Raw genomic sequence first — 27,810 nt, 5'->3', positions numbered from 1 at the left:
ATACATACATATATATACATACATAATTATATACATACATATATATATATATATATACATATATACATACATAATTATATACATACATATATACATATATATATATACACATATATATACATATACATATATCCATATACATACATATATACACATATACATAAATATACATATGTACACATATACATATATATATACATATATAAATATATAATATATATATATATACACATATACATATATATATACATATATATACATATACATATATATATATACATATATATATACACATATATACATATATATAGATATACATTATATATACATATATATATATACATTATATATATATATATGTATCAAGGACTACTATTACACGGGACGTGCGCACCCAGATCCCTGGGTCCGCTAACGGAGGCCATTGCTTTCTTTGTAACCTAACATTTTATATTGGACAAATATATCAAAACTAGAAACCTAACATTGTATATAGGACAAATATATCAACTATTGATTTATTCAATGCAGTAGAAGTTAATATAAACTTTTATAGTGAAATAATTAACTATTTTTAAGGCACTGTTATGCTTTGAAATGCCAGTTTTAGCCAGACTTAACAGGTATTATTGTCTTGTTCAGCATCCTCAGTTTCTCAAGATGGTTCAGAACCTGAGGCCAGGTTATATTCCTCCATCCAGAAAAGATATTGCTGATAAGTACTTGGATCTTGTGTATGAAAAGGAATATAAAAAGTGTGCAGATGACCTGAATAAAACTGTGTGTCTTTCAATTGATCGGTGGTCTAACATCCATAATGAGCCCATAATATGTGTCCCTCTAACAACATCCACTGGTCAGATTTATTTAGTTGACACAATAGACACATCAGAGAAACCTCACACGGCTGAATATCTGCTACAACTTGTACAAAATTTGATCAAGAAGGCTGAACAAGATTTTGGTTGTCACATTGGAAGTGTTGTGACAGGCAATTCAGCAAATGTCACCAAGATGAGAAAACTCTTGGAGGAATCAAGTGAACCTGAGCATATCATCCTCACATACGGCTTATACCATTCCTTGTATACTTGTGGCAAGTCTATATAACACTGCTTATATTGATATGCTAAAAATGTCCTTTAGCAATCAGATCGCATATCAGAAAGCAATCCCACATTATTTAAAATCTATATAAAAAAAAATATATTTAAATCAAATAAATCTGGTTTAAATAAGAAAAAAATCGATTTTATAAAAAAAAAAAAAAAAAATACCAACCCTGGTGTCCACTAGCCTCATACAATAATACCTGTTAAGTCCGGCTAAAATTGGCATTTCAAAGCATAACAGCGCCTTAAAAATAGTTTATTTCACTATAGAAGTTTATATTAAGGGTACCTCTGCCAGATCTAAACACATAACTAACCCAATCATCTACATTTTTACACGATGTCAAGGATACTTGGAGATCAGAATAGCCAAAACATTAAAGCGATCCATTAAATATTAATATTTTATCTATTTATCTAAATAGCAGTTACTCTTTAGATATGAATAACTAGTTCCCATGTTGCTTGATTTACAAAGCAAAGATATTATCTGAAAGCTATGTATATCTCCTACAAACTTCGTGTGAATAGAAAATATTGAAATTATATAAAAACAATAAATTAACCAAAATAAAAGCAGAACATTCATTTAAAAATTATTTATAAATTCATTATGAGATGAAATGTTTTTACCAAGTAAATAACTTCCTCATTTTATGAGAATCATTGTGCATTTAAATTTTTTAAGATAGAGCAAAAAGTATAGAAGTTATTAAAGTTTTTATGACAAAAACTAACATAAAAATGGGTTTTTAGATATCGCTTGAAAAGATTTGCTTACTGCTGCACAAAATACTGTAACAAACCTCCCCAGAAACTGGAGGTCGTCACTCGATTGAGAATCCGCAGGTTCGGGGCATCCTGACAGACGTGACGGCAATTTTTCGAGCTTCATCCGGCTGCCGTCACCTCCTCTCCTTATTGAGTTCCCAAGGCGACGAAAACGCCACATTTATATACATCTTCTATTCACACATACTCGCTACAAAAAGAATACTGGGCTGTAGGAGGCACCTCGGGTCGCTTGCCAACCCTCGAAAGGCTACTTGAAGCCTCGCTACAGCTTACAAACACGATATTAATACGAGCGGAAACCACGACGTCTTCTACTGTCAGCTGCTGCTGCTCGTCTGAATCTGAATCTGAATCTCTAGGAAAGACCACCTCGCTTGCGCGGGATCGGTTTTTGTGGGAGGGGAAGAATGTCTGTAAGAAAATGAAAAGATAGTAGCGTATAAAAGAGGGCTATTGCCACCGGGCGAATTGCGAGCAATTAGGGCTTTATTTATGGTCGTGGCTCGGGAGAAATGGACCGGGAGCTTGGAGGGCAGCGCTTGACGCCGGGGTTAGGATTAGGATCACCAACGAAAGTTTAGAAAATGGTAGGAGGCGTAGTAGTAGAGAAAGGTGGAAGAAACGGAAAAATCTTTAGTGGGAGGTAAACTGAAATGAGAAGATGTAGTAGAAGAGAAAGTTAGAAAGGAAGCGAATTTTAGTCGAAGAAAAAGTAAGTGTAGATGTTTGTGCGTGTGTTGTGGCATTGTTCGTGAGAGGTGTATGTGAGTATCTTACGGGAAGTGAGTTGAGTTCACTTCCCGCGTGATAAGCCACAGGTGGGGCGAGCGTTGCCTGTTTTTCCCCAGGTCGGGTTTGAAGTCCTGTAGAGTTGATCCAGTGGCGGTGCGAGGGGGGGCAGACGGGCGGTGTAAACCCGCCTGCCGACGTCAACGAAGAGATCGGTCCGTAACCAGACCGGCAGCGGCAAAGGAGATGTAACTCCTCGCCACCACCGCTGGCGAGCGCGTTCCTGATGAGCCACAGGTGGGGCGAGCGTTGCCTGTTTATCCCCAGGTTGGGTTTGGGTTCCAGAAGAGTTTATTCAGTGGCGATGCGAGGGAGGGGCAGACGGGCGGGTGTTGTATGGTCTCTTTCCTTCCAATCACAACTCTGAAAACAGAGAATTACGCGATTGGGAATTGTGTGTAAATGTCAGAAGTGTAAACTCGCTCACCAGCGTCAGCTAAGAGGCCAGCGTTAGGTTGCGGGCCGGTTGGACAGAGAGGTGTCCCAAGTCTCTCCGTCGACTAGCCTGCGATCAGATTGAGCGTTCTGAGTGAGACGGTTTGGGCCTCTGCTTTTGCCAGCGAGCAAGTGTGCGTGTGCCTCTTTTCTTCCAAGCACTACTCTGAAAACAGAGATTTACGTGACTTGGGAAATGTGTGTATTTGTCTTGGTGTAAACCCGCCTGCCGACGTCAACATAGAGGTCGGCCATGCCAGACCGGCCGGCGAAGATTCCTTGGAGTTTGTTGAGAGATCTGGTTTGAAGAGACGTCCGACCTCTACGAGCGCTGTGTTGATTCTCGTCTCCCCGTCAGGGCTGCCGTTTATCCGCACCTGGTTGTCCGTATGTTGTGATTGGTTGTCACTGCTCCCACAAGTCCCCGTCCTTGCTGGGTGTGGTGTGAGCGTGAGTGTGTATGGCGCGGATGGGGACGGACGGTTGGCACCCCCTCCCCCTCTTTCTGGGGGGGGGGGAGAGGGGGTCAAAGGGCACGAGCGCTGGTATCCCCACCGAATGTGGGGGGGGGGGCCTCACGTTGGCTTGGGTGGCACAGTGCCGAACAAGGACCGTGCGTGGGTGGTGGTGAATGCGAGTGTGAGTGGAGTGTACAGTACCCGGAAAGGGGGATATGATAAGCTAGCATTAATGGTTAGGAGGTAGGGAATTAGGCTAGAGAAGTGGAGAGTGTGCCGCAAAGGAATGTAAGGGCCCACCCAGGAGCGACCGAAACCGAAGAACCGACGTCATCGACGCACAAGTAAGTACTTTTGAATCACAAGCTATCTAAGCACTGCAAAAATGACTACGCCTGCAAGTGGAAACGGGCCGTCAATGTCCGCACCTGAGAGTGAAAAAGAACCGTTCAAGGTGAATAGTGTCACCTTAAGGCCGTTTGACGGGACAGATGTCTCCGTGTGGCTAACAAAGGCAGCCTTGGTCGCGCGGCTAACGGGAGTGAAGGATGTGGCGAGTTACATCGCGCTAAATTTAGAGGGCGCGGCTTTATCCGTCTACATGGAGATGGCAACCGAAGATCAAAAGGAAGTGGAAAAGGTGAAGGAGAGGTTACAGGAAGTTTTTGGCGAGAGTCCCTTTGAAGCGTACTGCAAACTACGGCGAATGCGGTGGACGGGAGAACAGGTTGACGTGTTCGCAAATGACATTAGGCAATTGGCAGGCCTGATTAATCTCGAAGGCAACTCCCTGGAAATGGTAGTGAGGATGGCTTTCGTGAATGGGTTTCCGGATTACATATCGACTGGGCTGCAGGCAATGGAAAATGCAGCAAAGGCAGACATGAGTGAACTTATAGCCCGCGCCAGGCTCCTGACTAAGGCTAAGGATGAAGGGCCGATGGTGGCTGTGGCCAACGAACAGACACAAAGGAGAGTGCCCTCGGCGGGAGAAGGCGCGCGGGCGAGGATAGTGGCCACGGACCGAGAAGGGAGAACGGGTGAGCTCGGGGGTGACTACAACAGATGGCGCGGGCTGTCGAGGGTCCGTTGTTACGAGTGTCGGAGACTGGGTCACCTGGCAAGGGACTGTAAGGAGGTAGACCTTATCTGTTACTCGTGCAATCAGCCAGGGCACATGGCCCAAAATTGCAGTCAGGGAAACGGGACATCGGCGGCCACTATGCGAGGGGCCGCCGGGGAAATGTAAGGACACCGTTCAGTCGTATGCCGATCGTGGATATTTGGGTGAGAGGGAGACGCGCGAGGGCGCTGATAGACTCTGGCTGTTCAACCACGATCGTGAGGACCGATATAGTTCAAGAGTTCAGACGGGGAGATGTGGCCCTGACGACAGTCGACGGGAGAGAGACGATATGCGATGGCGACCAGGAAATTGAAATGATAGTGGAGGGTATCCCGATACGACTAAGAGTGCTCGTCATTAGAACGATTCTGGAGGGAATTGACGTGGTGCTGGGAATGGACGGAATTACCCAGCTTGGAGAAGTCACGTTCATCGGTGGGCTCGTACGGATTGGAATGAGGCAGGACTCGGAAGAGAGGATGAAGAACCGACCGAGGCCGGGTGAGGACGTAGGAATGGCAATGGGAGCCGCGGAGGGCGGTGCTGGCCCGAAGCTCGACCCTGGGGAGAGGGCGGCGCCGTGCACGATTGAGGACGAGGACTTCCGGGCGGAATTTGACGGCCGGAAGTGGGAAGTAGAGTGGTATCCGAAGGAAAGCTCGCCCGTCTTGAAGAACAAAGTCGACTGCTACACACGGACCCTCAGAGAGGGGGTGAGGGAGGACTTTGACCTCAAAGTGGAGCGATGGATCGAGGAAGGAATCTTGAGTCCCTGGGAGGAACCGGTGGAGGGCGGAATCCTGCCCTTGATGGCAGTGGTGCAGCCAACCAAGAGAAAGGTACGACCGGTGCTGGACTTCCGAGAGCTGAACCAGTTCGTGAAGTGTCATACTGGCGACGATTTTGTAGATGTATGTAGTGAGACCCTACGCAGGTGGCGCCGAAGGAGGGGGGCGTCCGCCGTTGTAGACTTGCGGGCGGCTTACTTGCAAATTCACGTGACTAAGAAGCTATGGAAGTACCAGCTAGTAAAATACAAAGGGAGAATTTACTGCTTGACCAGACTAGGTTTTGGGCTCAGCTCGGCCCCGAGGATCATGACGAGAATCCTGAAGACTGTACTGGAGAAGACTGAAGCGATGAAGAAGGGCACTGACTCGTACCTAGACGACATACTGGTGGACGATAGCATAGTATCGACGTCGAACGTGGTGGAACATCTGGCTCGGTACGGATTGACAGCTAAGGAACCGGAGCCGTTGGAGGGAGGAGCGGTGTTGGGACTGCGACTGGAAAGGAACGCGGCAGGAACGCTGATGTTCAAGCGAGGGAACGAGATCCCAAAGGTGACGGACGAAATGTGTAAACGAGAACTTTTCTCCCTTTGCGGCAAATTAGTGGGCCACTACCCGATCGCCGGATGGCTTCGTACGGCATGTAGCTACATTAAGAGGAGGGCGGGATCGAAAGATTGGGGAGAGAAGGTTGATGAGGACACGCTAACCATGATACGCGACGTTGTCCAGAGGACGATGCACGATGATCCTGTGAGAGGACAGTGGAACGCGCCCCAGCAGAGCCATGGCGTAGTATGGTGCGACGCGAGTAGTATCGCAACCGGCGCCGTCTTGGAGATAGGGAACGTGATAGTCGAAGATGGAGCGTGGCAGCGGAAGAAGGACGACTACCACCATATTAACGTGTCAGAGTTGGACGCGGTCATAACACAACTTTGTAGTGGTTTACCACTAAAAGTATATTTTTCGGGGGATGAATCTGGACACTTGTGCTTATACATCGGGGGTAGCCATCATGTCCCGTGTTGGCTGCCCTTAAGGTCCGAAGTATCTGAAGATCATCAATGAAAGAAACTTTCATTGGCCAGTGTTTAACAGATTCCAAGAAGATTCCAAGAAGAAAAAAAAAAGAACACGGCAACTGCCGATAGACTAAGTAACTGCGCATGCGCATCGCGAGTCGTGGGCAGGGAAGGCCATGATACCTCATTAACCATAGCAAGCAAACTCAACAAGGCAGAAGGCCTGGGAGGAGGGGGGGTGAATATGTAAGTGTCCAGATTCATCCCCCGAAAAATATACTTTTAGTGGTAAACCACTACAAAGTTGTGTTTTCGGTGGAAAGAATCTGGACACTTGTGCTTGCATCTGAAGCGGCTGGCTGGGAGGAGCCTGAATGCTGTGGGGAGTAATGCCGATCCTGCCCCAGAAAAGTAACCTAGGAAGAGATGCATAAAAACGATATATAAAACATAAGTTTATTATGTTTAAATGATCGTGTAAAAAGGGGGTTATAGAACAAAGGCACTGGTAACCTTTCCCAAGAGGGAGAGAGGTTTCCGGTACGCTGTACCCACTTCCTATGGTATGCGAGCTAATTCCTGTCTCTTCACTTGCCCCCCCCCCTCCCTTTTAGGAGAGAGAGGTGGATTGCTGACCTAGACTCTGAGAGGTCGGAGGGGAGGTGCAGGCAGTCTGAGGGGGGTGAGGCGAGAGAGGCGCGTCTGGGAGTAGCCTGGTACCCATGGCTACGCAGGGAGACGGGCGTACCGTGTGTATCAGGTACCTGGTGCGGAACGAGGTAGTGGAAGCCCATCCACCCAGATTCTGTACCTTATCCACCGAATGGGTACGGAGGAACGCGAGCGAGGCTGCGAGACCCCTAATCGCGTGTGCTCTTGGTGCCTTACCCGGGTCTGCTAGGTTGATAACCTTGCAAAGCAGGGCGGCTATCGCTCTAGCCTTGAGTGGTTTGAGCGACGTGGAATTGTAGAAAAGGTGCCCCGGGCTAACCCGTGGTGTGTCACGTAGGTAGTCTCTGTAGGCTGCCACGGGGCACAGAGGGAGAGGTCTGCCACCCTCTAAGAGAGCGGGAATGGTGATGGGAGCGATTAGGCTCTCTGATGTCTCATTCTTAGCGAGGAAGGCCGGAGAGGGTGACAGTGTAAGAGAGGAACCGTCCTTAGCCAGTTGAGAGAACTGAGGGTGTCTGGTGAGTGATGCTAGCTGAGAGGACCTGAATCCTGTAGCTAGGGCGATGAGAAAGAGTGCTCTCATGAGGTAGCCCGCACTGTTCAATGGAACAAGACGGGTCTTTAAAAACTGTAGCACTTTGTGGAGCGACCATTTTGGGGTGACCCTACGAGAAGGTGGGCGCTTAGCTCTCAGACCCCTGAGGAGCAGTTTTAGTGCCCTGGTGTGCACCCTGATACCCAAGCTGAACTTGAGCGGGTCTGCAAGGGCCGAGTGGTGGGAAGCTACCGTGGAAGGCGCTCGGTTGGTGCTGTTGCCCAGCCAGGCGAGGAAAGCCAAGACGCCTGTGAAACCAGCTTCACTTTCTCCCTGGTGAGGAAAGACTGAAACCTCCGCCAGCATGACTCGTATTGAATGATGGAGGAGGGTCTGTGAGCGGCTATCATGGTGTCAACTACGCTAGGTGGAAAGAGCGAGGAGAGTCCGGCTTTGAGAAACACCAAGCGTGAAGATTTAAGGATTAGCGCAGCTGATCCGCTACGTGCTGCGCGAGGCACGTTGAGCCTAGTAGGAGCGGATTGGGGCACCAGTTGTGGAGAGTTACGTACCACGGCTGAGCCTTCCACAGTGGAGACACCAGCAGCATCTTGCCTCGGTAGCCCCTGAGCTTGCTGATGGTGTGTACCAGCATCTTCGTCGCCGGGGGAGGGAAGAGGTATATGTAGTCCCACCTGTTCCAGTCCACTGTCAGCGCGTCCGGGCCTCCTGCCTGGGTCCGTACCGCTAGTGACAGGAACTGTGGTAGTTGAGTGTTGGTGGGTGACGCGAAGTTGTCTAGGCACAGTCTGACTGCTTTGTCTGGTAGGCTGGGTTCGTCCTGAAGGAAACGGAGGACCACCCAAAGTTCCCTGGTATTTAAGTGTGCCTCTCTCAGTCCTGATGGCCAGGGGCCGCAACTCTGGTGGCCCCGATCGGACTGGTACCCCTAGCCCACGTGATGCGTCCGAGGTGATAGTGAGGGAGTAGAGGGGTGGTAGCCAGGGTACAGCGGAACGCCACGAGGCGTGGCTTAACCAGCCACGCAGTAGCGTGTGCAGGACGGGAGGGACAAGCTTCTGTTTGTCCCTGTGCGTGGTAGGTATGGCCGCGTTGACTTCCAGCGTGAGGCGGCGGTGCATGAGGCGACCCAGGGGGAACGTGGGAGCGGCGAAGTTGAGAATCCCGAGCAGCGTCTCCCACTGCCGTCTGGAGAGTGTGTGGGAGAAGGCGGCTCGGCGAAGGCTTTTGATAGTCTTCCTGATGTTGTTTTGCGACAAAGACAGCGTCGCTATAGTCGTATCCCCTTGGATACCGAGCCACTCCAGCTGTTGTGAGGTGTACTAAGGAGGACTTGGGCAGGTTTAAGAGGAAGCCCATCTCCCCTAATACTCTTATAGCTACCGATACGCTCGTTAGTGTCCTCTCTCGAGAGGGAGAGAATACTAGCCCGTCGTCTAGGTATACGAGGGTCGCCGCCCCTTGGTCCGCGAGGACCGAGGTGACGATCTTCGAGAGCTTTTTCTACCACACCCTTCTCCACCATGGGTCTGACGTGGTGGAAGACGTCTGCTGAGACCTCGGTATTTCGGGGCGTACGACGTAGAGGAGGCAGCTGTTCTCAGGGCCAGGTTAGGTCGTGTTTGATGGTGTGGGCTGCCCTCCCATGGGAGGGCCATGCGTGGTCCCATCCCCGTAGGCAGCCCCTCACTGCCTCACTTCTCCCTTGGTTCCGCCTTGGTGTGCTGGGCGGTCTGGGGAGCTGTGTCGGTGGAGCGCTTGATATTGGTGGAGGAGGGCTGCTTACGGTGCCGTCTCTGTTGGCCCGGCGCGCCCCCTTTACCATGTCTCGACTGGTTCGCTCCACGCTGTTTGCTGCGTTGCGGAAAGGAGCGAGTGCCGGGACGGTTGCCCTTGTGCCCCTGTTGGCTGCAAGTACTCGGTCCGTAGCTTCCCGGTCGAACAGGTCGAGCGAGAGTGGTTTGGCCCTGATGACACTGTTTAGCCGCCGCGGGTACCGACTTCACTGCGGAGCGGCGGGAGTCGGCCCTGGCCTCGGCGAAGGCACGGACTGCGTGGGGTAGGGCTGTCGCTACTAGCGACGCCGTCTGCTAGCCCACTTCACTCAGGAGGTTCAAGGTGTCCCTGAGTTGACCGTCGGAGGCGGTGTGCACTTTGCTAGCCAGGGAGCGTAGAGCTTGTGTCAGGGTGGAGGTCAGTGAAAACACCGAGAGAGTGTGGGCCAGTTCTGTCTTGGCCGATTTCTCCTTAGTGGCCAGTTTACTCTCTGGCTCACTGAGTCTGGACGGGAGCGAGAGAGCATCGGAGGTAGTTTGCATACCTCGCCAAAGTATCCTGGGTAGAGCAGGGTCTACACAAGATGGGCACAGATGGTAGTGCTGGATGTTTAGATGGAGCGGACTTAGTAGAGAGAGAGGCCGTCTTAACCAGTGCAGACGCGTCCATATTTCTCCCCTTTGCCTCAGCGGGGAAGAAGGACGAGACGGGCATGCGAAGCATCGGTATCTCATGCTCTCTATACACGGGTGACACGTCGGCGGGGAACAGTAGAGGATTCATGAGCATAGCTCTGACAGCATCAAAGCACGTCTTTTCAATAAACTTTGGTTGCTGTGGTGTCTGCTCCGCCTGTGGCCAGGGTTTCAGTTTGTAGGATATACGCTGGTCACCTTTGTCGTCCGTAGAGATACTGATGAGGACGTCAGTCCGAATCACAAAACCAGATGGAGAGGTAGGATCCGGGGCAAGCGCTATCAGCTTTCCTCCTTCGTGTTTCGTCGACCACGTAGACGGTAGAGGGACCCAGTTGTAAGGCACAAAGTTAGTTATAGGCTCATCTTCTTCCTCCCAGTCCGCGTCGTCATTCGAATGTGACAAGGCGAAGCTCGGTGAGGGAGGTGGAGAGGAGCGGGCCGGACCGGTAGCGAGGGCTTGTGCCGGTCCCGGGGCAGGCGGAGTAGTATGATACCACGGCTGAGAGGGTAGCGACTGGCGGATCAGGTTCAGTATCTCTTCCCTTAAGCCCGGCACCTCTGAGAGGAGAGAAAATTTAGGCCTCTTGGTGGCCCTAGGAGAGCGGGATCCGGAGAGTGACCACCTCCTGTGCCCTTTAGACCGTCTATGTCTATGGTGCCTGTCCACTCTCGATGAGGAGGGAGCAGACGAGGAGGAAGAAGGGGAGCGAGGTTTCCCGTTGCTCCTACTCTTATTCTTAGAACTGTGTTTCTTACGCGGCGAGGCCGGTGGGGGAAGAGACACTAGGAATGGGGAGAGCGACACTGAACTCGAGGAGAAACGGTCTCGGGTAGGCGAGGGAGTGCGCGCGTGAGGAGACGAGCGTGAACGAGGTGTGTCACAGTCCCGGGTAGGCGAGGGGGAGCGTCGCCCAGGCGAGGGGCGTAGCTCCTCATTTCACTGGTGTGGAGAGCGAGAGCGGCGGGTAGGCCGAGAGCTAGGACGGGAGTGGGAGTGAGGCCCGAGGTGGAGCTTCTCCTAGAAATGGAGCGGATACGAGAGCGTGACCGTCTCCTAGGGGTAGAGTGTTGCCTTGCTTGAGATGAGGCACGCTCAGGAGAGGCAGAGGTGCCTCCAGACACCGTACGGGCCCTGACGAGACCCAGCTCCAGGGCCAGGGCTTGAACAGCAACCTCTACCCGCGGGCTGCCCCGCTTTTGTGCTGCCTTCTTCAGGTGCTGCCACACCGCCCGTAGGGACACTAGAGGAGGCGGAGCCGGTCTAGTGTCTTTAGGGTAGAGCCTCAACTGTTGGACCCAACACTCACACTGGGGGCAGGCGGTTGGGTCGTAGCGGAAGTCTACGAAACAGGGCGAGTGCGTGGAGCAGGCGAGGTGGCCGTCTCTAGCCACCTTAGCGGTGCAGCCATCCTGAGAACAGATCAGGTCAGCACCTTCTGCCTGAAAAGATAAAATGCACGGAGTTAGAAGTAGTCCACCAATGAAGGAGTGACTAACAATTCTAAAACGTGACTCGAGAGGTACGGGTTGCCCAAAACTCCGTACATCGACAAAAAACACCCAGAGGGTGGTACCAACACCAGTATAGCTTAGTGGGCGACTGGTGTTGGTGAGAGCCGTGCCCCGGAACGGGGTAGTCACCCACGCTAGGAGGGTGGCGCGACCCGTCCCTCGCGGGACGGGATGCGACGGCAGTAGCCCGGCACGGGGGAGTGTGTGTGACGTGTCGGGCCAATGTTGTCCACCCTTGCCAAGAGGGGACAGCGGACAGGGTCCGCGTGGGTTCAGGGTGATGCTAAGATCACGAACCAAGTAGCGTAGCAAGAGCTACTATGGGGTGCGTGGAAGCACGCATCCACGAGTTCGGAGTACCCAGGGAACAACCGAACACGTACTCTCGAGAACGGGCGTAACTGGTTAGGAAACGTCGCGGTACCAACACCAGGAAAGCTCAGTAGGCGACTGGTGTTGGTGAGAGCCGTGCCCCGGAACGGGGTGCGTGGAAGCACGCATCCACGAGTTCGGAGTACCCAGGGAACAACCGAACACGTACTCTCGAGAACGGGCGTAACTGGCTAGGAAACGTCGCGGTACCAACACCAGGAAAGCTCAGTAGGCGACTGGTGTTGGTGAGAGCCGTGCCCCGGAACGGGGTGCGTGGAAGCACGCATCCACGAGTTCGGAGTACCCAGGGAACAACCGAACATGTACTCTCGAGACCAGGCGTAACTGGCTAGGAAACGTCGTGGTACCAACACCAGGATAGCTCAGTGGGCGACTGGTGTTGGTGAGAGCCGTGCCCCGGAACGGGGTAGTCACCCACGCTAGGAGGGTGGCGCGACCCGTCCCTCGCGGGACGGGATGCGACGGCAGTAGCCCGGCACGGGGGAGAGTGTGTGACGTGTCGGGCCAATGTTGTCCACCCTTGCCAAGAGGGGACAGCGGACGGGGTCCGCGTGGGTTCAGGGTGATGCTAAGATCACGAACCAAGTAGCGTAGCAAGAGCTACTATGGGGTGCGTGGAAGCACGCATCCACGAGTTCGGAGTACCCAGGGAACAACCGAACTCGTACTCTCGAGACCGGGCGTAACTGGCTAGGAAACGACGGTAAAAACGAGAGGAGTCTACTCTGAAACAAACGTCCAGAGGTCCCCCAAACCTCAAAGGAAAACGGAGTACCCAGGGAACAACCGATTCCGAGGAGGGGGGGGAGAGACTGCTAACCCTAGTGTGGTGAGCACACACCCTCATCACACCAAGGAGGTCCCACGCACGGGCCTCAGGACGGCATGGGACAACAAAAACCACCCATTGTTAGAAAATGTGGTACGTCGAGACGACGGAACGCAAAATCTAACAACAGGATCGATAAAAAGAAAACGGAGGTTAATCTAGCGAGAGGAAAAAGAACGTAGGGAGTACACAAGTGGAACAACCCCGGAAGTTCTAAGTCCCCGCGCACAAAAAACCACAGCCGCCACATTTCTCTAACTCACACGGGAAAGATAGAGAATGGAAACGGCCAAAAACTTTTTCGGAACTTACCATGAAGAGGAGTGGGGTCGGACGAGAAGGAAGAGTGCTGCCTTCTAGAGGAGATGTCGACGACACGGTCCGAAAAAGCTTAATGAGGTATCATGGCCTTCCCTGCCCACGACTCGCGATGCGCATGCGCAGTTACTTAGTCTATCGGCAGTTGCCGTGTTCTTTTTTTTTTCTTCTTGGAATCTTCTTGGAATCTGTTAAACACTGGCCAATGAAAGTTTCTTTCATTGATGATCTTCAGATACTTCGGACCTTAAGGGCAGCCAACACGGGACATGATGGCTACCCCCGATGTATAAGCACAAGTGTCCAGATTCTTTCCACCGAAAAAAAACAAATTTGGCGCTGAAATGGGGGCTGCGGGAGATCGAGATCAGGACGGACTCAGCCACGGTAGCGGGGTGGATGAACTCGGTGCTGACGGCTGAAAAGAGAGTACGCACGAAAGGAGCTGCAGAGATCCTGGTGAAGCGCCGCCTCGGGATCCTGAGAGAGTTAATCGACGAGTTCGGCATGAAGATAAGGGTGAGGAAGGTATCCTCGGAGGCGAACAAAGCGGACGCGCTTACCAGAGTAAAGAAGAGCTGGCTGAAAGCGAAGGAAGAACAGGAAGAGAAGCTCGAGATGTGCGCCGCTGGGTCCTTTCGTGCGAAAGAGTTGCACGAAACGCATCATCTAGGGGTCGATAGGTCATTGTTCCTGGCAAGGAAGGTTAACCCGAACATATCAAGGGAAGAGGTGCGGCATGCGGTGAGGGCGTGTGCCCGCTGTCAGTCCATAAACCCAGCCCCCAGACCGCATTCAGCGGGGGAGCTCTGCGTGGAAGAGAACTGGGGGCGGCTGGCAATTGACGTAACCCACTATCAAGGAACCAGATACTTATCGATGGTCGACTGCGGCCCAGGGCGGTTCGGCATTTGGCGAGAACTGAAGGCGGAGACTGGAGAAGAGATTGCGCGGGTGATGAACGAGGTATTTTTGGAGCGGGGCCTAGTGGATGAAGTCCTGATGGACAACGGCACGGCGTTTCGGTCGGAGGCACTGAAAGGTACATTGGACAAGTGGAACACAAGACGCTTCTTCCGGGCAGCGTACCGGCCGAGCGGAAACGGGATAGTAGAACGACACCATCGTACAATTAAGGCCATAGCTGAGAGGGCGCGAATACCGCCGACGGAGGCAGTTTTCTGGTATAATATCTCCCCCAGGTTAGGCCAAGACGACCGCTCGGTTCCGCAAAAGGCTGTGTTCAAATATGATTGGCGGCATCCGCTGCAGGAACCGAAACTGCCGGCCAACGCCGAAGAAGGCCCCGCCTCAGTGCAGGTGGGGGAGGAGGTATGGGTGAGACCAAGGGACAGGAAGTGCACGTCACAGTGGACGAGAGGGATAGTGACGGAGGTGAACTCCCGGAACAATGTTTCTGTTGAGGGAGTGCCGCGACATATCTTGGATATACGGCGGGTAGTGAGTGAAGGAGAAGATGAGGAGGAAGGCCACGGGGCGACAACAGAAGAGGATGGGGGTGTCTCGGAGACCCCAGCGCGAAAGACGCCGGCCAAGGTGGCTACAGGACTACGATGTAGAGGAAGGAGAAGACGAGGAGTAGGTTGATCTCTAGATCAAGGGGGGGGGGGTGTGGTGTGAGCGTGAGTGTGTATGGCACGGATGGGGACGGACGGTTGGCACCCCCTCCCCCTCTTTCTGGGGGGGGGGGAGAGGGGGTCAAAGGGCACGAGCGCTGGTATCCCCCTTCCCACCCGAATGGGGGGGGGGGTGGCCTCACGTTGGCTTGGGTGGCACAGTGCCGAACAAGGACCGTGCGTGGTTGGTGGTGAATGCGAGTGTGAGTGGAGTGTACAGTACCCGGAAAGGGGGATATGATAAGCTAGCATTAATGGTTAGGAGGTAAGGAATTAGGCTAGAGAAGTGGAGAGTGTGCCGCAAAGGAATGTAAGGGCCCACCCAGGAGCGACCGAAACCGAAGAACCGACGTCATCGACGCACAAGTAAGTACTTTTGAATCACACTGTGTAGCGTGCTTATATAGCACGCCTCGACCAATCACAGTCGCTGCTCGAGGTCACGTGACTCCAGGTGGCGTCCGCCCTTGGCGCCACGAGTACCACGATGTCGTCACATGATGCGATAGGGGCCGCGTTCGTAACAATACTATGCTTCCTACAGATAAAACCATTAAATAAAAGTTCTTCCTTAAGGCCTGTCTACACGAGCGGGCCTGATCGGCGGGTTTGCCCGTTAACGGGCAAATTCTCGCGGGCCTGCCCGTGAATGTTGTCCACACGACCGAAGTGATGAACAGCTGGGCCTGCCCGACGATGTTGCCAGTAGCGGGTGGAGTGCTGTACGAGAACCATGGTGCCTAGCATTGTCGGTGGCTCACTAGAGTTATCCTGGGCTGCCATCGTTAAATGTTCACTGTGCTACTATGCCGTGGAATGTGGGATGAAGGCCCGCTGTGGGTTCACGATATTATCTTGCGTCTGGCAGGGTAGAAACTCCAGCTACCGGGCACCAGCTCAGTGATTTCGCTCGGCGGCCTTTCGGGCAATTTGATCGTTTGCCCGTCAAATATGCCCGTTAACGGGCAAGCCCGCCGATCAGGCCCGCTCGTGTAGACAGGCCTTTAGAGTGTGTAGATTGAATACATATTTTTTGTAAATTGGACAGGAAATAAGAAAAATAGAGCAATTTTTCCACATGTAACTTTACTGAAAATTGGTAGATTTAGTACCGTATATACGATACTGCCAATAAACACACTAGCAAATATTTCAGTAATGATCAGATACTCACATGCACACTCCACAGTAATCTAGAATGCACCAGGAGAATATCCACTAGTACTTGCTCCACCTGACACTTGTTAAGGCACAACAATTTTTTCATCGTTTCATTCTCTATTTGTGAACACTTACGTACAGAAATGTTATCTTCTTCCAATTTGCCTTCCACTAATTGCTTATGTAGTGACACAGGGCTGAAAAATATTGGGAATGGGATGGCGTCCCATGACTCTCACTATCTTTTTTACCCTTTGTCACTTTGTGCGTAATATTTTCATCTTGGCAGACATCTGCTGGCTTCTGCGTTTCTTTGTCTCACTTATTCGTGGCATTCTGGATGATGTCATACCTTAAGTCGTGAAAAAATGTGGGTACACGCAATTACAATTTCACACCTTACCAGTACAATTTCAAACCAGAGGTGGAGGGGTGAGGGGAAGGGTTGCTGCCGGGAAACACACACAGCCCAACTGATCATACCGTATAACAAAAAAAATTCTAAAAACTCGCTACATGTCCAGGCTACCTCCTAGTGTCGTCAGCTAAAAATGCATAATTTCATGATTTTCCATGATCCAAGACAGGTATCTCTCCTTAACTTATACTGCATTGAATAAGTCAATAGCTGATATATTTGTCCTATATACAATGTTAGGTTTCTAGTTTTGATATATTTGTCCAATATAAAATGTTAGGTTACAAAGAAAGCAATGGCATCCACTAGTGGACCCAGGGATCTGGGTGCACACGTCCTGTGTAATAGTAGTCCTTGATATGTATACATATATATTTATATATATAAATATATATGTCATGGTAACTTACCAACTACGCTATCTTGATAGTAGAATTAGTAAGTTACTATGACACTTGTCATGTGGTTGCTGGATTCCAGTCCTTGGCAATACCACATTTCAATTTCTGCATGTGGCCTCCATTGGGTCTCCGGATGTTAATGGCTTAGAATTAAAGTGCACTGTGGCTGTTAAAATGTGTATATATATACAGACGCTCCTCTACTTACGTTCATTCGTTTTACGTTTTTTCGATTTTACGTTTGAACTGACTAAAAAAAAAAAAAAAAAAAAAAAAATTTAAAGAATTTGAGTGATTTTTTTTAGTTTAGCGCGCTCTCCGTAGTTCAAACAATACTTGAGCATGACGCTGCGTCCATTGTTTACATTGCACAAACGACAAACTGAACATGCCTTGCCTCCTCCTCCTCCACCATCTCAATTTATGTTCCTCGAATTTAATTTATTTGAAATTAATGTTATTATTTTACAATGTTATGTGTATAATTAATGATTTAGGGGTGTTTTATAAGATACGGTAATAGAATTTACGGATTATAGTACAGTAACAACTTACGTTCATTTTCAACTTAAGTTCGGCCGTTCGGAACGTAATTAAAACGTAAGTTGAGGAGCGCCTGTATATACATACATATATATATATATATATATATACATATATATATAAGTATATATACATATATGTATGTATATATGTATATATATACATATATGTATATACATATACCAAGGCTTTTTCCCCCTTACTAGGGAGGTAGCCAAAAAGGAAAAGGCATAAAATCATTCCCACCCATTCCATCCCTGAATACACTCCACACCCCCTCCACCCTCCCTCCCATCTTAGCACGTCCTAGATGACGGGTCATCCCTGCACCTTGTCCACTGCCCTGGGTCAGAAGCAGTGTCGTAAGACACAGCGCATCCACAGCAAGGCCGCTTCATCAAATCGGCGACCCCCCCCTCCGTCCCCCCATATAAAGGAGAAGACGGGGAGAAATCCCTTCGGGCTGCGTCAAAATTTTGCTCACACACACTACCTCACCCCCCATCCCCCCGTCCATTCCACCTCATGCATCACAACATCTTCCATACACAACCATTTTCCATTCACCTGTCTTCTGTCCTCTCCCGTCCTTCCTCAACAGACATTCCCCTCTTCCCGAAAGCCCCCTTCACCCCATCCATCCATCTCATCCTAGGACGTCCCCTCATGTTCACTCCCTCCACATCTGCCTTCCATACCTCCTTTACTAGTCTTTCTTCACTCATTCTTTCCATGTGTCCAAACCATCCTAATACTCTTTCATCAACCCTATCTCCCAACTCCCTTTCCACCCCTGTTCTCCTCCTCACCTCATTTCTCACTCTATCTAGCCTAGTAACCCCCATCATACTTCTCAGACACTTCATCTCAAACACATTCAAGCTCCTTCTCTCTTCCTCTCTTATGTTCCATGTTTCTGCTCCATACAGTGCTGTTGGCACAATCACTCCTTCATACAGTCTCCTCTTAGCATCCATTCCCAAATTTCTATTCCTCATTACACTTTTTAATCCACCAAGGCATTTACTCGCTGCTCTCAATCTACATTCTACCTCCACCTTTTCCTGCCACATTTGCACCCAAGTATCTAAAACTATCCACTTCCTTAAGATGGTCAACTTCCTTCTTGGCCAGCAGAAGGGATATACAAAGTTTCCATGGTATATCTGTATGTGGGATGGTCAAGGCTCTGACATACACTGGACCCAACAATATTTGCCAGTTTGGAAAACTTTGGAAGCAGGAATATCAAACATTGTTAATGAGCCAATTATAAGTTGAGAGAAGATTGTTTTTCCTCCGCTTCATCTCAAATTTTTGGTTGATGGAGGAGTATGTCAAGTTGTTGAGCAATGAAAATTATGGTTTTCAGTATATAGTATCAGTGTTTCCTACTTTGTCATACAAAAAATAAATAAAAGCAGGAGTATTTGATGGTCCCCAAATCTGAATACTTCTGAGGGATTCTAGGTTCATGAACACCATGAATGAAAAAGAAGGCAGCCTGGCTCTCACTTTCTGCAGTTGTTGGTAACTTCTCGGGAAACAAAAAGGCTCATAACTATGATGATCTGGTTACTAATATGCTTTTAGCATATCATAAGCTGGGATGCAACATGAGTGTGAAGCTGCATCTCCTAAATAGTCACCTCAACCAGTTCCCAGAGAATCTGGGAGCTGTGATGATGATGGGAGAGTGCTACCAAGGTCACTGGGATAAACACATGATGGCAAACTACTCCTGGACAATTAGAAGAGATCAGCCAGAGAAAACTTACAAGAGAAAGAATTACAAACATAAATTTTTGCCCAATTGAAACCAAGAAGAGGTCTTCCGGCTTGATGTATGGTCATTAATAAATTATCATCTTTGATTACAGTATTTGCAATCCTAATGTATAATTCAATTTTCTTCTCATATGCAATAAAACATTTGTGCAAAAAAGCCTGCTCTACTATAAGTCAAGAGGATGATTCAAAATTACTTCAGGGTGTAAAGACCTGAACTGAGTCATACACCTGTTTTGGTAGCTAGCGTGGTATGATGGTGTGCGGTCTCAAGTTGGATTTTCTCTTTTTTGGGTGATAGCTATCTCTGCTGCCATTAACACGGTGGTCAACCAATGGGAGTTGTTCCAACCCAACCAGGGAATTACTAAAGACAAGATTAATTATGGTTACCCGTGGTACTCCTGTTCTCCAGGATGGGAAAAAGAGAGGAAAAAAGAAAAAAAAAAAAAATGAAAGGGAAAAACAAATGAATGTATATATACATATATATATATATATACTGTATTTTTTTTACCAACCACAATTCACTTTAATTCTAAGCCATCAACATCAAGAGACTCAAGGAGGCCAACATGCAGAAACGGAAATTTAGTACAGCCAAGGACTTGAACCTGGGCTAGCACATGACAAGTGATAGTGACTTAACCGATTGAGCCATCAATTTCTGCATGTTGGCCTCCTCGAGTCTCTTGATGTTGATGGTTGATAAAAAATTTATATCTGTTCACTGGGACCCATTCAGTGTTGTACATATATATATATATATATATATATATATATATATATATATATATATATATATATATATATATATATATATATACATACATAGGCTACGTACATCACTGAGTAGCTACCACCACCCTTCCTGATACAATAGGCTTGGTAGACACTTATTTTTTTTTTTTTTTTTTAAATTCCTGATCCCCCTTCCCCACTTTCCATGGCTTTGGGACTTCGCTCATCAATTAATTTGTGGGGGGGGGGGGAAAGTTACTGTTCCTTACACTTTGGGTTATTCATTCATCACAAAGGCAGCAATCTTACATCTATATTTCTGTCGACCCAATATAACCAAACTTAGAACCTATTACAATAGATGAAACATTATATTGTTTTATCACTGGTGACCCAATATAACCAAACTTAGAACCTATTACAATAGATGAAACATAATTGTTTTATAACTGACAACCCAATATAATCAAACTCAGAACCTATTACAACGGATGAGACATTATATTGTTTTATCACTGATGACCCAATATAACCAACAACTCGATATATGCCCCTCTCACTCCCTTCTGCGTTCACGGTCCCTAGTCCTGAAAGTATGCTTGCTTACTTCCTTCATGTATGCCCAAAAAAGTATCCCCAAAATGAACTGATCCACTTTTATATTTTTATGAGGCGTTAATTAAACTTTGTGGGATACTACTACACCTAACCTTTGGCTGTTTCATTCACCTTTTGATAACCATACTGCTCGAACTGAGGGGACACGATGGGTCACAATCATTACAATATTTCGTTGGTATGGTCTATGACCTGGACATGTACAACAATATCTGTCAGTACACACCCTTTCAATCAAGTAATTCTACTCATTTCCCCTAAGGGTAAACTATTTATATTCTATGCACTCCCCCCCTATCATATATACCTATGGCATCTCACTAGTAGTGACACTTCCCCTTTCAACCATGTAAAATTGTAATATTTTATGAGCATTCACTCTCTATCACTTTATATAGCACCTGTAATGGGTATAGTTACTTGCTAGTAAGTCCTGAATATATATAAAAAATATTTCAATTTTATATTCAAGTATGCCCAGGACACTTTGTCAGTCGCCTGTAATGGGTACGACGGCTTGCTAACAAGTGACGCCTCAAGTTGCCAGCGGACATGCCAATGCCCTGCCCTTGTCTAAACGCTTTTGGACATCCAGCTCCAGTTCAATTGTGGGGAAATGAGACTCCTTATTATAGCCCATTAATGTGAGAGGGACCTTAAGAATTGTTCTCAAGAAGTCAACTGACCAAAATTCTGAACTACATTACGGGAATTTTTCTTATTTTGTCTACGATCTATCGTAAGGATTATAGCCACTATCCTAACGAGGTTGATGATGTCACTCCCTTGGCAGGATGAGTCATGGCACAAATCACCTTAGTCATGTATGCACAAAAAAAAAAAAAAAAAAAAAAAAAAAAAAAATAGAATCAAATAAAAATAATAATTAAAGTATCAAAAAATAGAATTTCTATCTTTACAAGGGCGTAATGATAGGCATGATAAAATGAATACTGTATTATCATATATTAGTTATTGATATTATGAGAAATCTGTAGCATTTAGGGTGAATCTGATTTTGGATTTGAATTCAGTATGCTTGAATTAAGTAAGAAAATGTACTTTTGTCAATTCACCATATACAGTAAAAGCTCTTTTATCCGTTATTCTCGTATCCGGCTCCTTCTTATAACCGGCATATTATTCACGAGGAAATAACAATTTTGTAAAAATGTAAAAATTCGAAAAAAAAAAAAAATTAATTCCCGCGCCACTCCCGCCAGAGGTAGCACGCATCTTTCCCGCCATCTCCCACAAATCCCGCTGCTCCGTCAGGCCCAGTGCCCACTGTAATAAGACGCCTGATGTTAAGCGTGCGACTGTCTATTAGCAACTCTCTCAACACACAAACACATACCGACAGAAAAGGAAGGCAGTGATGGCCGAGTTGAAGGATGTGCGTGGTAGTGCTAAGCTTAGCGTCATTGATGAAGCTCTTCAGGAGTGGATGGAGGTCGACAATGACGAAGCTATCACCCCCACACTAAGTGACGACGAAATCATTCAGGCAGTGATTGAGGAGAAGCATGGTAAGGAAACAGAGGCTGATAGTGAAGAGGAAGATGACCCAGAGCCAAGAGTAACGTGGAAGGATGCTGCTAAAGGATTGGCAACATTTATCAAGTTTGCGGAGCAGTGCACCTACATGGGGACTCATGACGTGATGTCTCTTCACTGTCTTCAAAATGATTTTTTAATGCAGAGAGACAAACATTCTAAACAAAGAGACATATGTGATTTCATGAAAATAAATAAAGATAAATAAATATGAATATACTGGTAAATAAATAAACAACAAAAGTGAAGCCATTGAATGAATTTTATTTAAGTACTCTATGAATAAAGGCAATAAATGTATTTTTTTAATATTCCTTCTCGTAACTGGGATTTCCCCTTTCCGGCACGTCTTTGGTCCCACTCGTGCCGGTTAAAAGAGCTTATACTGTACAGTGTTCCCCAGTGTTATCAGAGGTGGCTGGATGAATGCATTGCAAATATCTGTCCAGGATGTAACACTTCACCCCAAACTACTGAACACAATACGGAAGACTACATTTTACACAATTATGCATACCAGCAACACAACATACATTCTATAAGGGATTTATGGGAAAACCCTATTCCAGCCATGGTGTTCCTCAGGGAGATGGGACTGCTCAGCCAGACAACCTTGGGAACAGCATCATCTTCCTTTTACAGGAGGTACCTAAGTCAAAGGCATGCACCCACTCTTGTCCATTCCACTGTTTTGGAAATACACATCTTTTATTGAATCAGTTATCACCCTTTTATATTTTTGTAATTGTCTCCCATTCATCATCAGCACATACTTTTCCACTATGTTGTACATTTTCATGGTAATACTGTATTTCCTTTGGATGGACATCTCAATTCTGTAATTTCTAAGTCATTATTCTGGTTTGTCTTAGTAACCTTAGGTATTCTTAACAGCCATTTTGTAGTTGCTATGCTGAATTATCATTATCAGGTAATTTGCACAGGTGAGTGTTTTGGTGTTGGGAGATCACCTATGAAGAGGCTACTTCACCAAACCCAAACAAAAATCACCCCAATGGAGAGAACACTCCCAAAGTAAGCTAGAACTATATATACTTCCTTATGTTTAGGCCACCACCCTCCACTAAAACAATACAAAACACAGAATTGGCAACAAATACACTCACTATCCGAGTTACGACCTAGATCGGATCCGACCAACAGGTCGTAAGTCGAAATGGTCGTAAGTCGGACCGTATATATTCGAGGTGTATACTCAAGGACATATGATGCAGAGCGTAAATCCAGCTCAAATGTTTTGTTTGTGGCCTCATTGTAGAACATTCTCAGTGTATGCAAAATATCCAATACTCTTTGATGGTTATACTAAATAATAAATTAATAGGATAGGGTAAAGAAAGAAAATATATTACACAGGATTCTTATTAGAGACCGAAAATACAAATTAACACAAATATACATATTATAAAAAATAGAAAATATGCATGTAAAAAACAAAAAAATTAAAATCCACTTTTTGGTTGCATGTCATCTACACTTTCTTTGTGCATACGGTCGAGGGAAAGATCAGGCAGTAGGTCTGGCGAGGCACCATGGGGGATCCGTTGGTATCCGCTGGTCGAGGCATAATTAATAAAAAGAGGTTGAAGTAATAAAGGCTTAATAACATTTAAAATAATTCCCTCAAATGTACATGAAAACAAGTACAAGATTCGTTTCTATGCACTGGGCTCAATCGTCGCCTCCCATGCGAAAACGTTCGGTCTCTCTTCATAAGAAAAGAACGATAATCATAGCATAACATTATTTCATCAAATAAATATTTTATGCATGGAATAGTACAGTGAGATATATTGTCTTATTGAATATAAGATATTATACTTCAGAACTCCAGGAATATCATAGACTTGGGTTAAAGCTATTTGTATCCATGTTCGTACACTACAGCTTTCGACTTTCGACCAATAGAGAACTCGAACCAGAATGAAAAGTACGAATGCAGGACTACTGTAAACCGACTCTCTGTCTTGGCTTTCGGGGAAGCGTGTATCACCGATCTGGCAAAACTGCCCTTTCTGACCATTCCCACCTGCCCTGATTATCGGTGGGAACTGGGAATCGAAATACGGTATAATATCAATTCCAGTAAAATTATAGTATATGGTAGACATCAGATGGTAGACACACACTAAATTATGGTAGAAATACCATAATTATGGCAGACAGCGCAACCTTGGTGAGAAGCTGTGCTGTGCTGCCGTAACTGTCGTACGGGATGCTGGACGCCACGTGCAAATGTACAGTAAACCAGTAAACTCATAATATGTGCATGTAGGCATCTGCTGAATGTGGTCATAAGTACGGGTGGACGTAAATCGCACCGGTCGTAACTCGGATAGCGAGTGTACCAAATGACCTAGATGCAACCACCACACAAACACAAAACACTTCATACTATACTCTCTTTTTGTCATCCACTTCCAGACATCACAAAATTTCTTCAGTAAAAGAACTTGGGGCAACAGGCATCCATACCTACCAGATAGTTATATAACCAATTTTACCTTTCAAACTTTTTCATCTAGCCTCATTTCCATTAATATCTAAAAAAAAAATCCGGCTGAAGCCACGTACTGCTGCTTGAAATCTACTTTAAGGTTAATGAAACATCAAAAACTTTATTTTAGTATAAATAAAATCCAATATTTCACAATCCAATCCTGTCTGTATCCTCATGGTTTGTATATTTAACCCTCTTCAATAAGATTATATATCACAAACATTACCTAATATATAAATTCAATCATATGAAGATGGCAATTATGATTGTTGGACTAAACATGAGAGTAATCAGAGGTAATCTTGCATGTTACCTTGTTTAATACAGAAGGGCAAATGTGTGGATGAAGAAAAATCATGCGTGCACATTTATTTCAATAATGAATTTGTAAAAATACTTTCTAACAATTATCATGTTAAAGAATATGTATGAATGTAATGATTTCACCCATAACCTTTCATAAATCATGCTAATGAATTCTCATATATACAGTGATGAAAAAACACCCAAGTAAAATTTGAATACTCCCCCAACTTTCCCATTCTCAAGACTTTCCCCCTTCACTACAATGGCATATTTTATAGTTCTGAGAATTACCAAACATTTCTACTCAAGAAGAAAAAAAAAAGAAAAAGAAAAAGAAAAAAAAGAGAAAAAGAGAGATAGAGAGTAGAGATAGGAAATGGAGGAAGAGAAAGGGAGAGAGGTGATGGTATTTTGTTACTGCCTTCAGTGTGACTGAAGGATTTATTTTTCAATTTCTTGATGGCACTTAATATGTTCATTTTGTATTTCATGGCTCCTTACTCCTCTTTAAAGTTCCCAGACTTCAACCAAGCTTTCTAATATTCTCCAGAAGATAAAACTTATATAGGTATATATAGTAGACTACAGCATTGAATGGGGGTAAATTTGGAAGAACTAGTCATTTCTTAATTTTTAATAATTTTTATAAAAGTCAATGCACAGCCACTAAACCCATATGATACAATAATGTATTTCTCAGATCTTGTTCTGGTTAATGCCAAACAATTTCATTTAGCTGACAGGACTTCAAAGTGAAGGGATTAAGGCTATCTTGGTTAACACCTTGGCAACAAGGGCACACTTCTCCAATTTTGTTTTGGCTAATACCAGACAACTTAAGCTGAAGAGAGGACTTCACACTGGAGTTAATGCTTCACTTTTTACATATTCTTTATAGATACTGCTCTACCCAAGACATCAAAATTTTATTCAGTTGAGGGATGAATCCCAAATGGAAGAGAATTGTATGGTGTGTTACTGTCAATTCGTCAACATTTCTATCCTTGAGGACAATATCATGGTGATATTGAGGATTATATTGAGCCTATAGAGTCAGGTGGAAGGTCTGTGTATATATTAGTGTGGGATCTTTAAATAGCAGGAATGTTGGAGTGCTACTTCAGACATTCTGTCTTCCCATGATTGAGAGTATGGGAGGATGATGGCTTCTCTCCAGGCAATAGTGAAGATGACCTCTAACCATATCCAGTTGAATTGCTTCAGTATAACCACTACTGTGGATGGATGTAAGTGTAAGATGTAAGTGTCGTGTTGTATTAAAGTGTGTGTTGTTCCCTGGGACTAACTTTGCAATTCAACAAGAGCAAAATTCTGCTTCTATGAAGAGTCAATTATAATCTGAAGAAGATATGGGTGTAAAGATATGGGTGTAAAGTCAGGTGATCAGTGAAATTTGAGGGTAGTCTTCCATGCCAGGACATGTGTTTAACCCCTATAGCATCAGCGGCGTACACTGTATGGCGCAAATTTTAAAAATTCGCAAAAGATAGGCATTACATCAAGGGTCAAATCTGTGGTAATGACCAAGTAGCCCTATCCATTGGCTATAAAAAATAACCAATTTTTTTTATGTATTGACAAAACTGGCAACCCCAGTAGCAATTTTTCGGGGGGTAACTTGGGGTATAAAATCGGCCTTTAGGATATAATTTAGGTGACTCTGGTGTACGAAACGAAGTACGAGGAGGTGAAGTTGTACTTCAACAGTTAGGCAGGTGCTATTTAGTATGTATTCAGACATATAGAACTGGCAATTTTGCACTGCCAATTTTCGTAATAAATGCGTAATACAAAATGTGGCTGGGCAATAATGGTGTGATGGATGCTTACTAAAACATTTACCAAAACAATATGAAACACCACAATCAACTATCCTCCATGAAATTATATATAAAAGATAAAGATACCGAAAAATCAATTTACCACATAACAAAGTGATAAATATTTGTCAAAAAATCCACAAAAACTATAAATACATTTTCTGTAAGTATCAGACTATCATGCGTGACTGTACATTGATTTGAAACATTGATTTGATGCCACCCTTCACTCTGAAATTCTAATGAAGCTTCCCAGAAAAATACGACCTCGTTCAACCCATGTATTTACCTAGTTGTAATATACGGGAGGGGAGCTGTGCTCGTGGGGAACCCGTCTTTGTATCTCTCTGCATCAAGTTTTATCTTTAAATCTTGTATAGTGTTTGCACATACTGTTTTGTTGCCTAATTTGTTCCATGTATTAATCGCTCTGTGTGGGAAACTGTTCCTTTTCAAGTTTCTTCTATAACTATCTTTTTTCATTTTTTTTTTCCGTGTCCTCTCGTTTTACCATTGTCCCACACTAACAGGTCATTCCTGTCTAATACTTCCATTCCTTTCATTATTCTGTAGATTGTCAGCAAATCTCCTCTTTCTCTTCTTTGTTCCAGAGTTGGCAGGTTCAGTTTGGATAGTCTTTGCTCATATGTTAGTTCGGCGAGAGTTGGTGCTAGTTTGGTTGTCACTCTTTGTAATCTTTCTAGTTTCTTAATATTCTTTTTGGTACTGGGTGTCCAAAGTGATGCTGCGTACTCAAGTTTTGGTCTTATCAGTGTAGTTAGTATTTTTTTTTATCATTTCTTCATCCATATAAGTAAATGCCATTTTGATTGACCTCAATAAATTGTAGGTTTCTCCGAATATTTTATTTATATGCTTATCAGGTTTCATGTCCTTTCCAATCATCACTCCAAGATCTTTTTCAGAGTTTGCTTTTTTTATTTATTCTTCTCCAATTCTGTAATCTTTCCAAATTCCATTATACTGCAT

At 46.0% G+C, this 27,810-nt stretch overlaps 3 protein-coding genes across 3 annotated transcripts; 2 read left to right on the top strand and 1 right to left on the bottom strand.

Moving 5' to 3' along the window:
• Positions 1-5,524: 5,524 nt before the first annotated feature.
• LOC143024567 (uncharacterized) lies at positions 5,525-7,046 on the top strand. Its single transcript, XM_076183379.1, has 2 exons — positions 5,525-6,469; positions 7,020-7,046. Exons 1-2 carry the CDS (start codon positions 5,525-5,527, stop codon positions 7,044-7,046), a joined length of 972 nt encoding a protein of 323 aa, XP_076039494.1.
• A 3,973-nt stretch (positions 7,047-11,019) lies between these two features.
• On the bottom strand, positions 11,020-13,397 carry LOC143024896 (uncharacterized). Its single transcript, XM_076184296.1, has 2 exons — positions 13,283-13,397; positions 11,020-11,676 (listed from the first exon to the last, which is right to left on the bottom strand). The coding sequence occupies exons 1-2, from the start codon at positions 13,283-13,285 to the stop codon at positions 11,020-11,022; spliced, it is 660 nt and encodes a 219-aa protein (XP_076040411.1). The 5' UTR covers positions 13,286-13,397.
• A 176-nt stretch (positions 13,398-13,573) lies between these two features.
• On the top strand, positions 13,574-14,896 carry LOC143024566 (uncharacterized). Its single transcript, XM_076183378.1, has one exon. The coding sequence runs from the start codon at positions 13,574-13,576 to the stop codon at positions 14,894-14,896; it is 1,323 nt and encodes a 440-aa protein (XP_076039493.1).
• The last annotated feature ends 12,914 nt before the right edge of the window (positions 14,897-27,810 follow it).

The sequence above is a fragment of the Oratosquilla oratoria genome, chromosome 4 (assembly GCF_046742065.1).
Source record: "Oratosquilla oratoria isolate Oo_2021 chromosome 4, ASM4674206v1, whole genome shotgun sequence".
Taxonomy (NCBI): Eukaryota; Metazoa; Arthropoda; class Malacostraca; order Stomatopoda; family Squillidae; genus Oratosquilla; species Oratosquilla oratoria.
This window is presented reverse-complemented; position numbering and strand designations above follow the sequence as displayed.

Coding starts and splice junctions, on each gene's coding strand:
- LOC143024567 (XM_076183379.1), top strand. CDS start 5,525: ATGGCAGTGGTGCAGCCAACCAAGAGAAAGGTACGACCGGTGCTGGAC. Junction 6,470..7,019: donor GTAGTGGTTTACCACTAAAA/GTATATTTTTCG, acceptor TCGTGTAAAAAG/GGGGTTATAGAACAAAGGCA.
- LOC143024566 (XM_076183378.1), top strand. CDS start 13,574: ATGTATAAGCACAAGTGTCCAGATTCTTTCCACCGAAAAAAAACAAAT.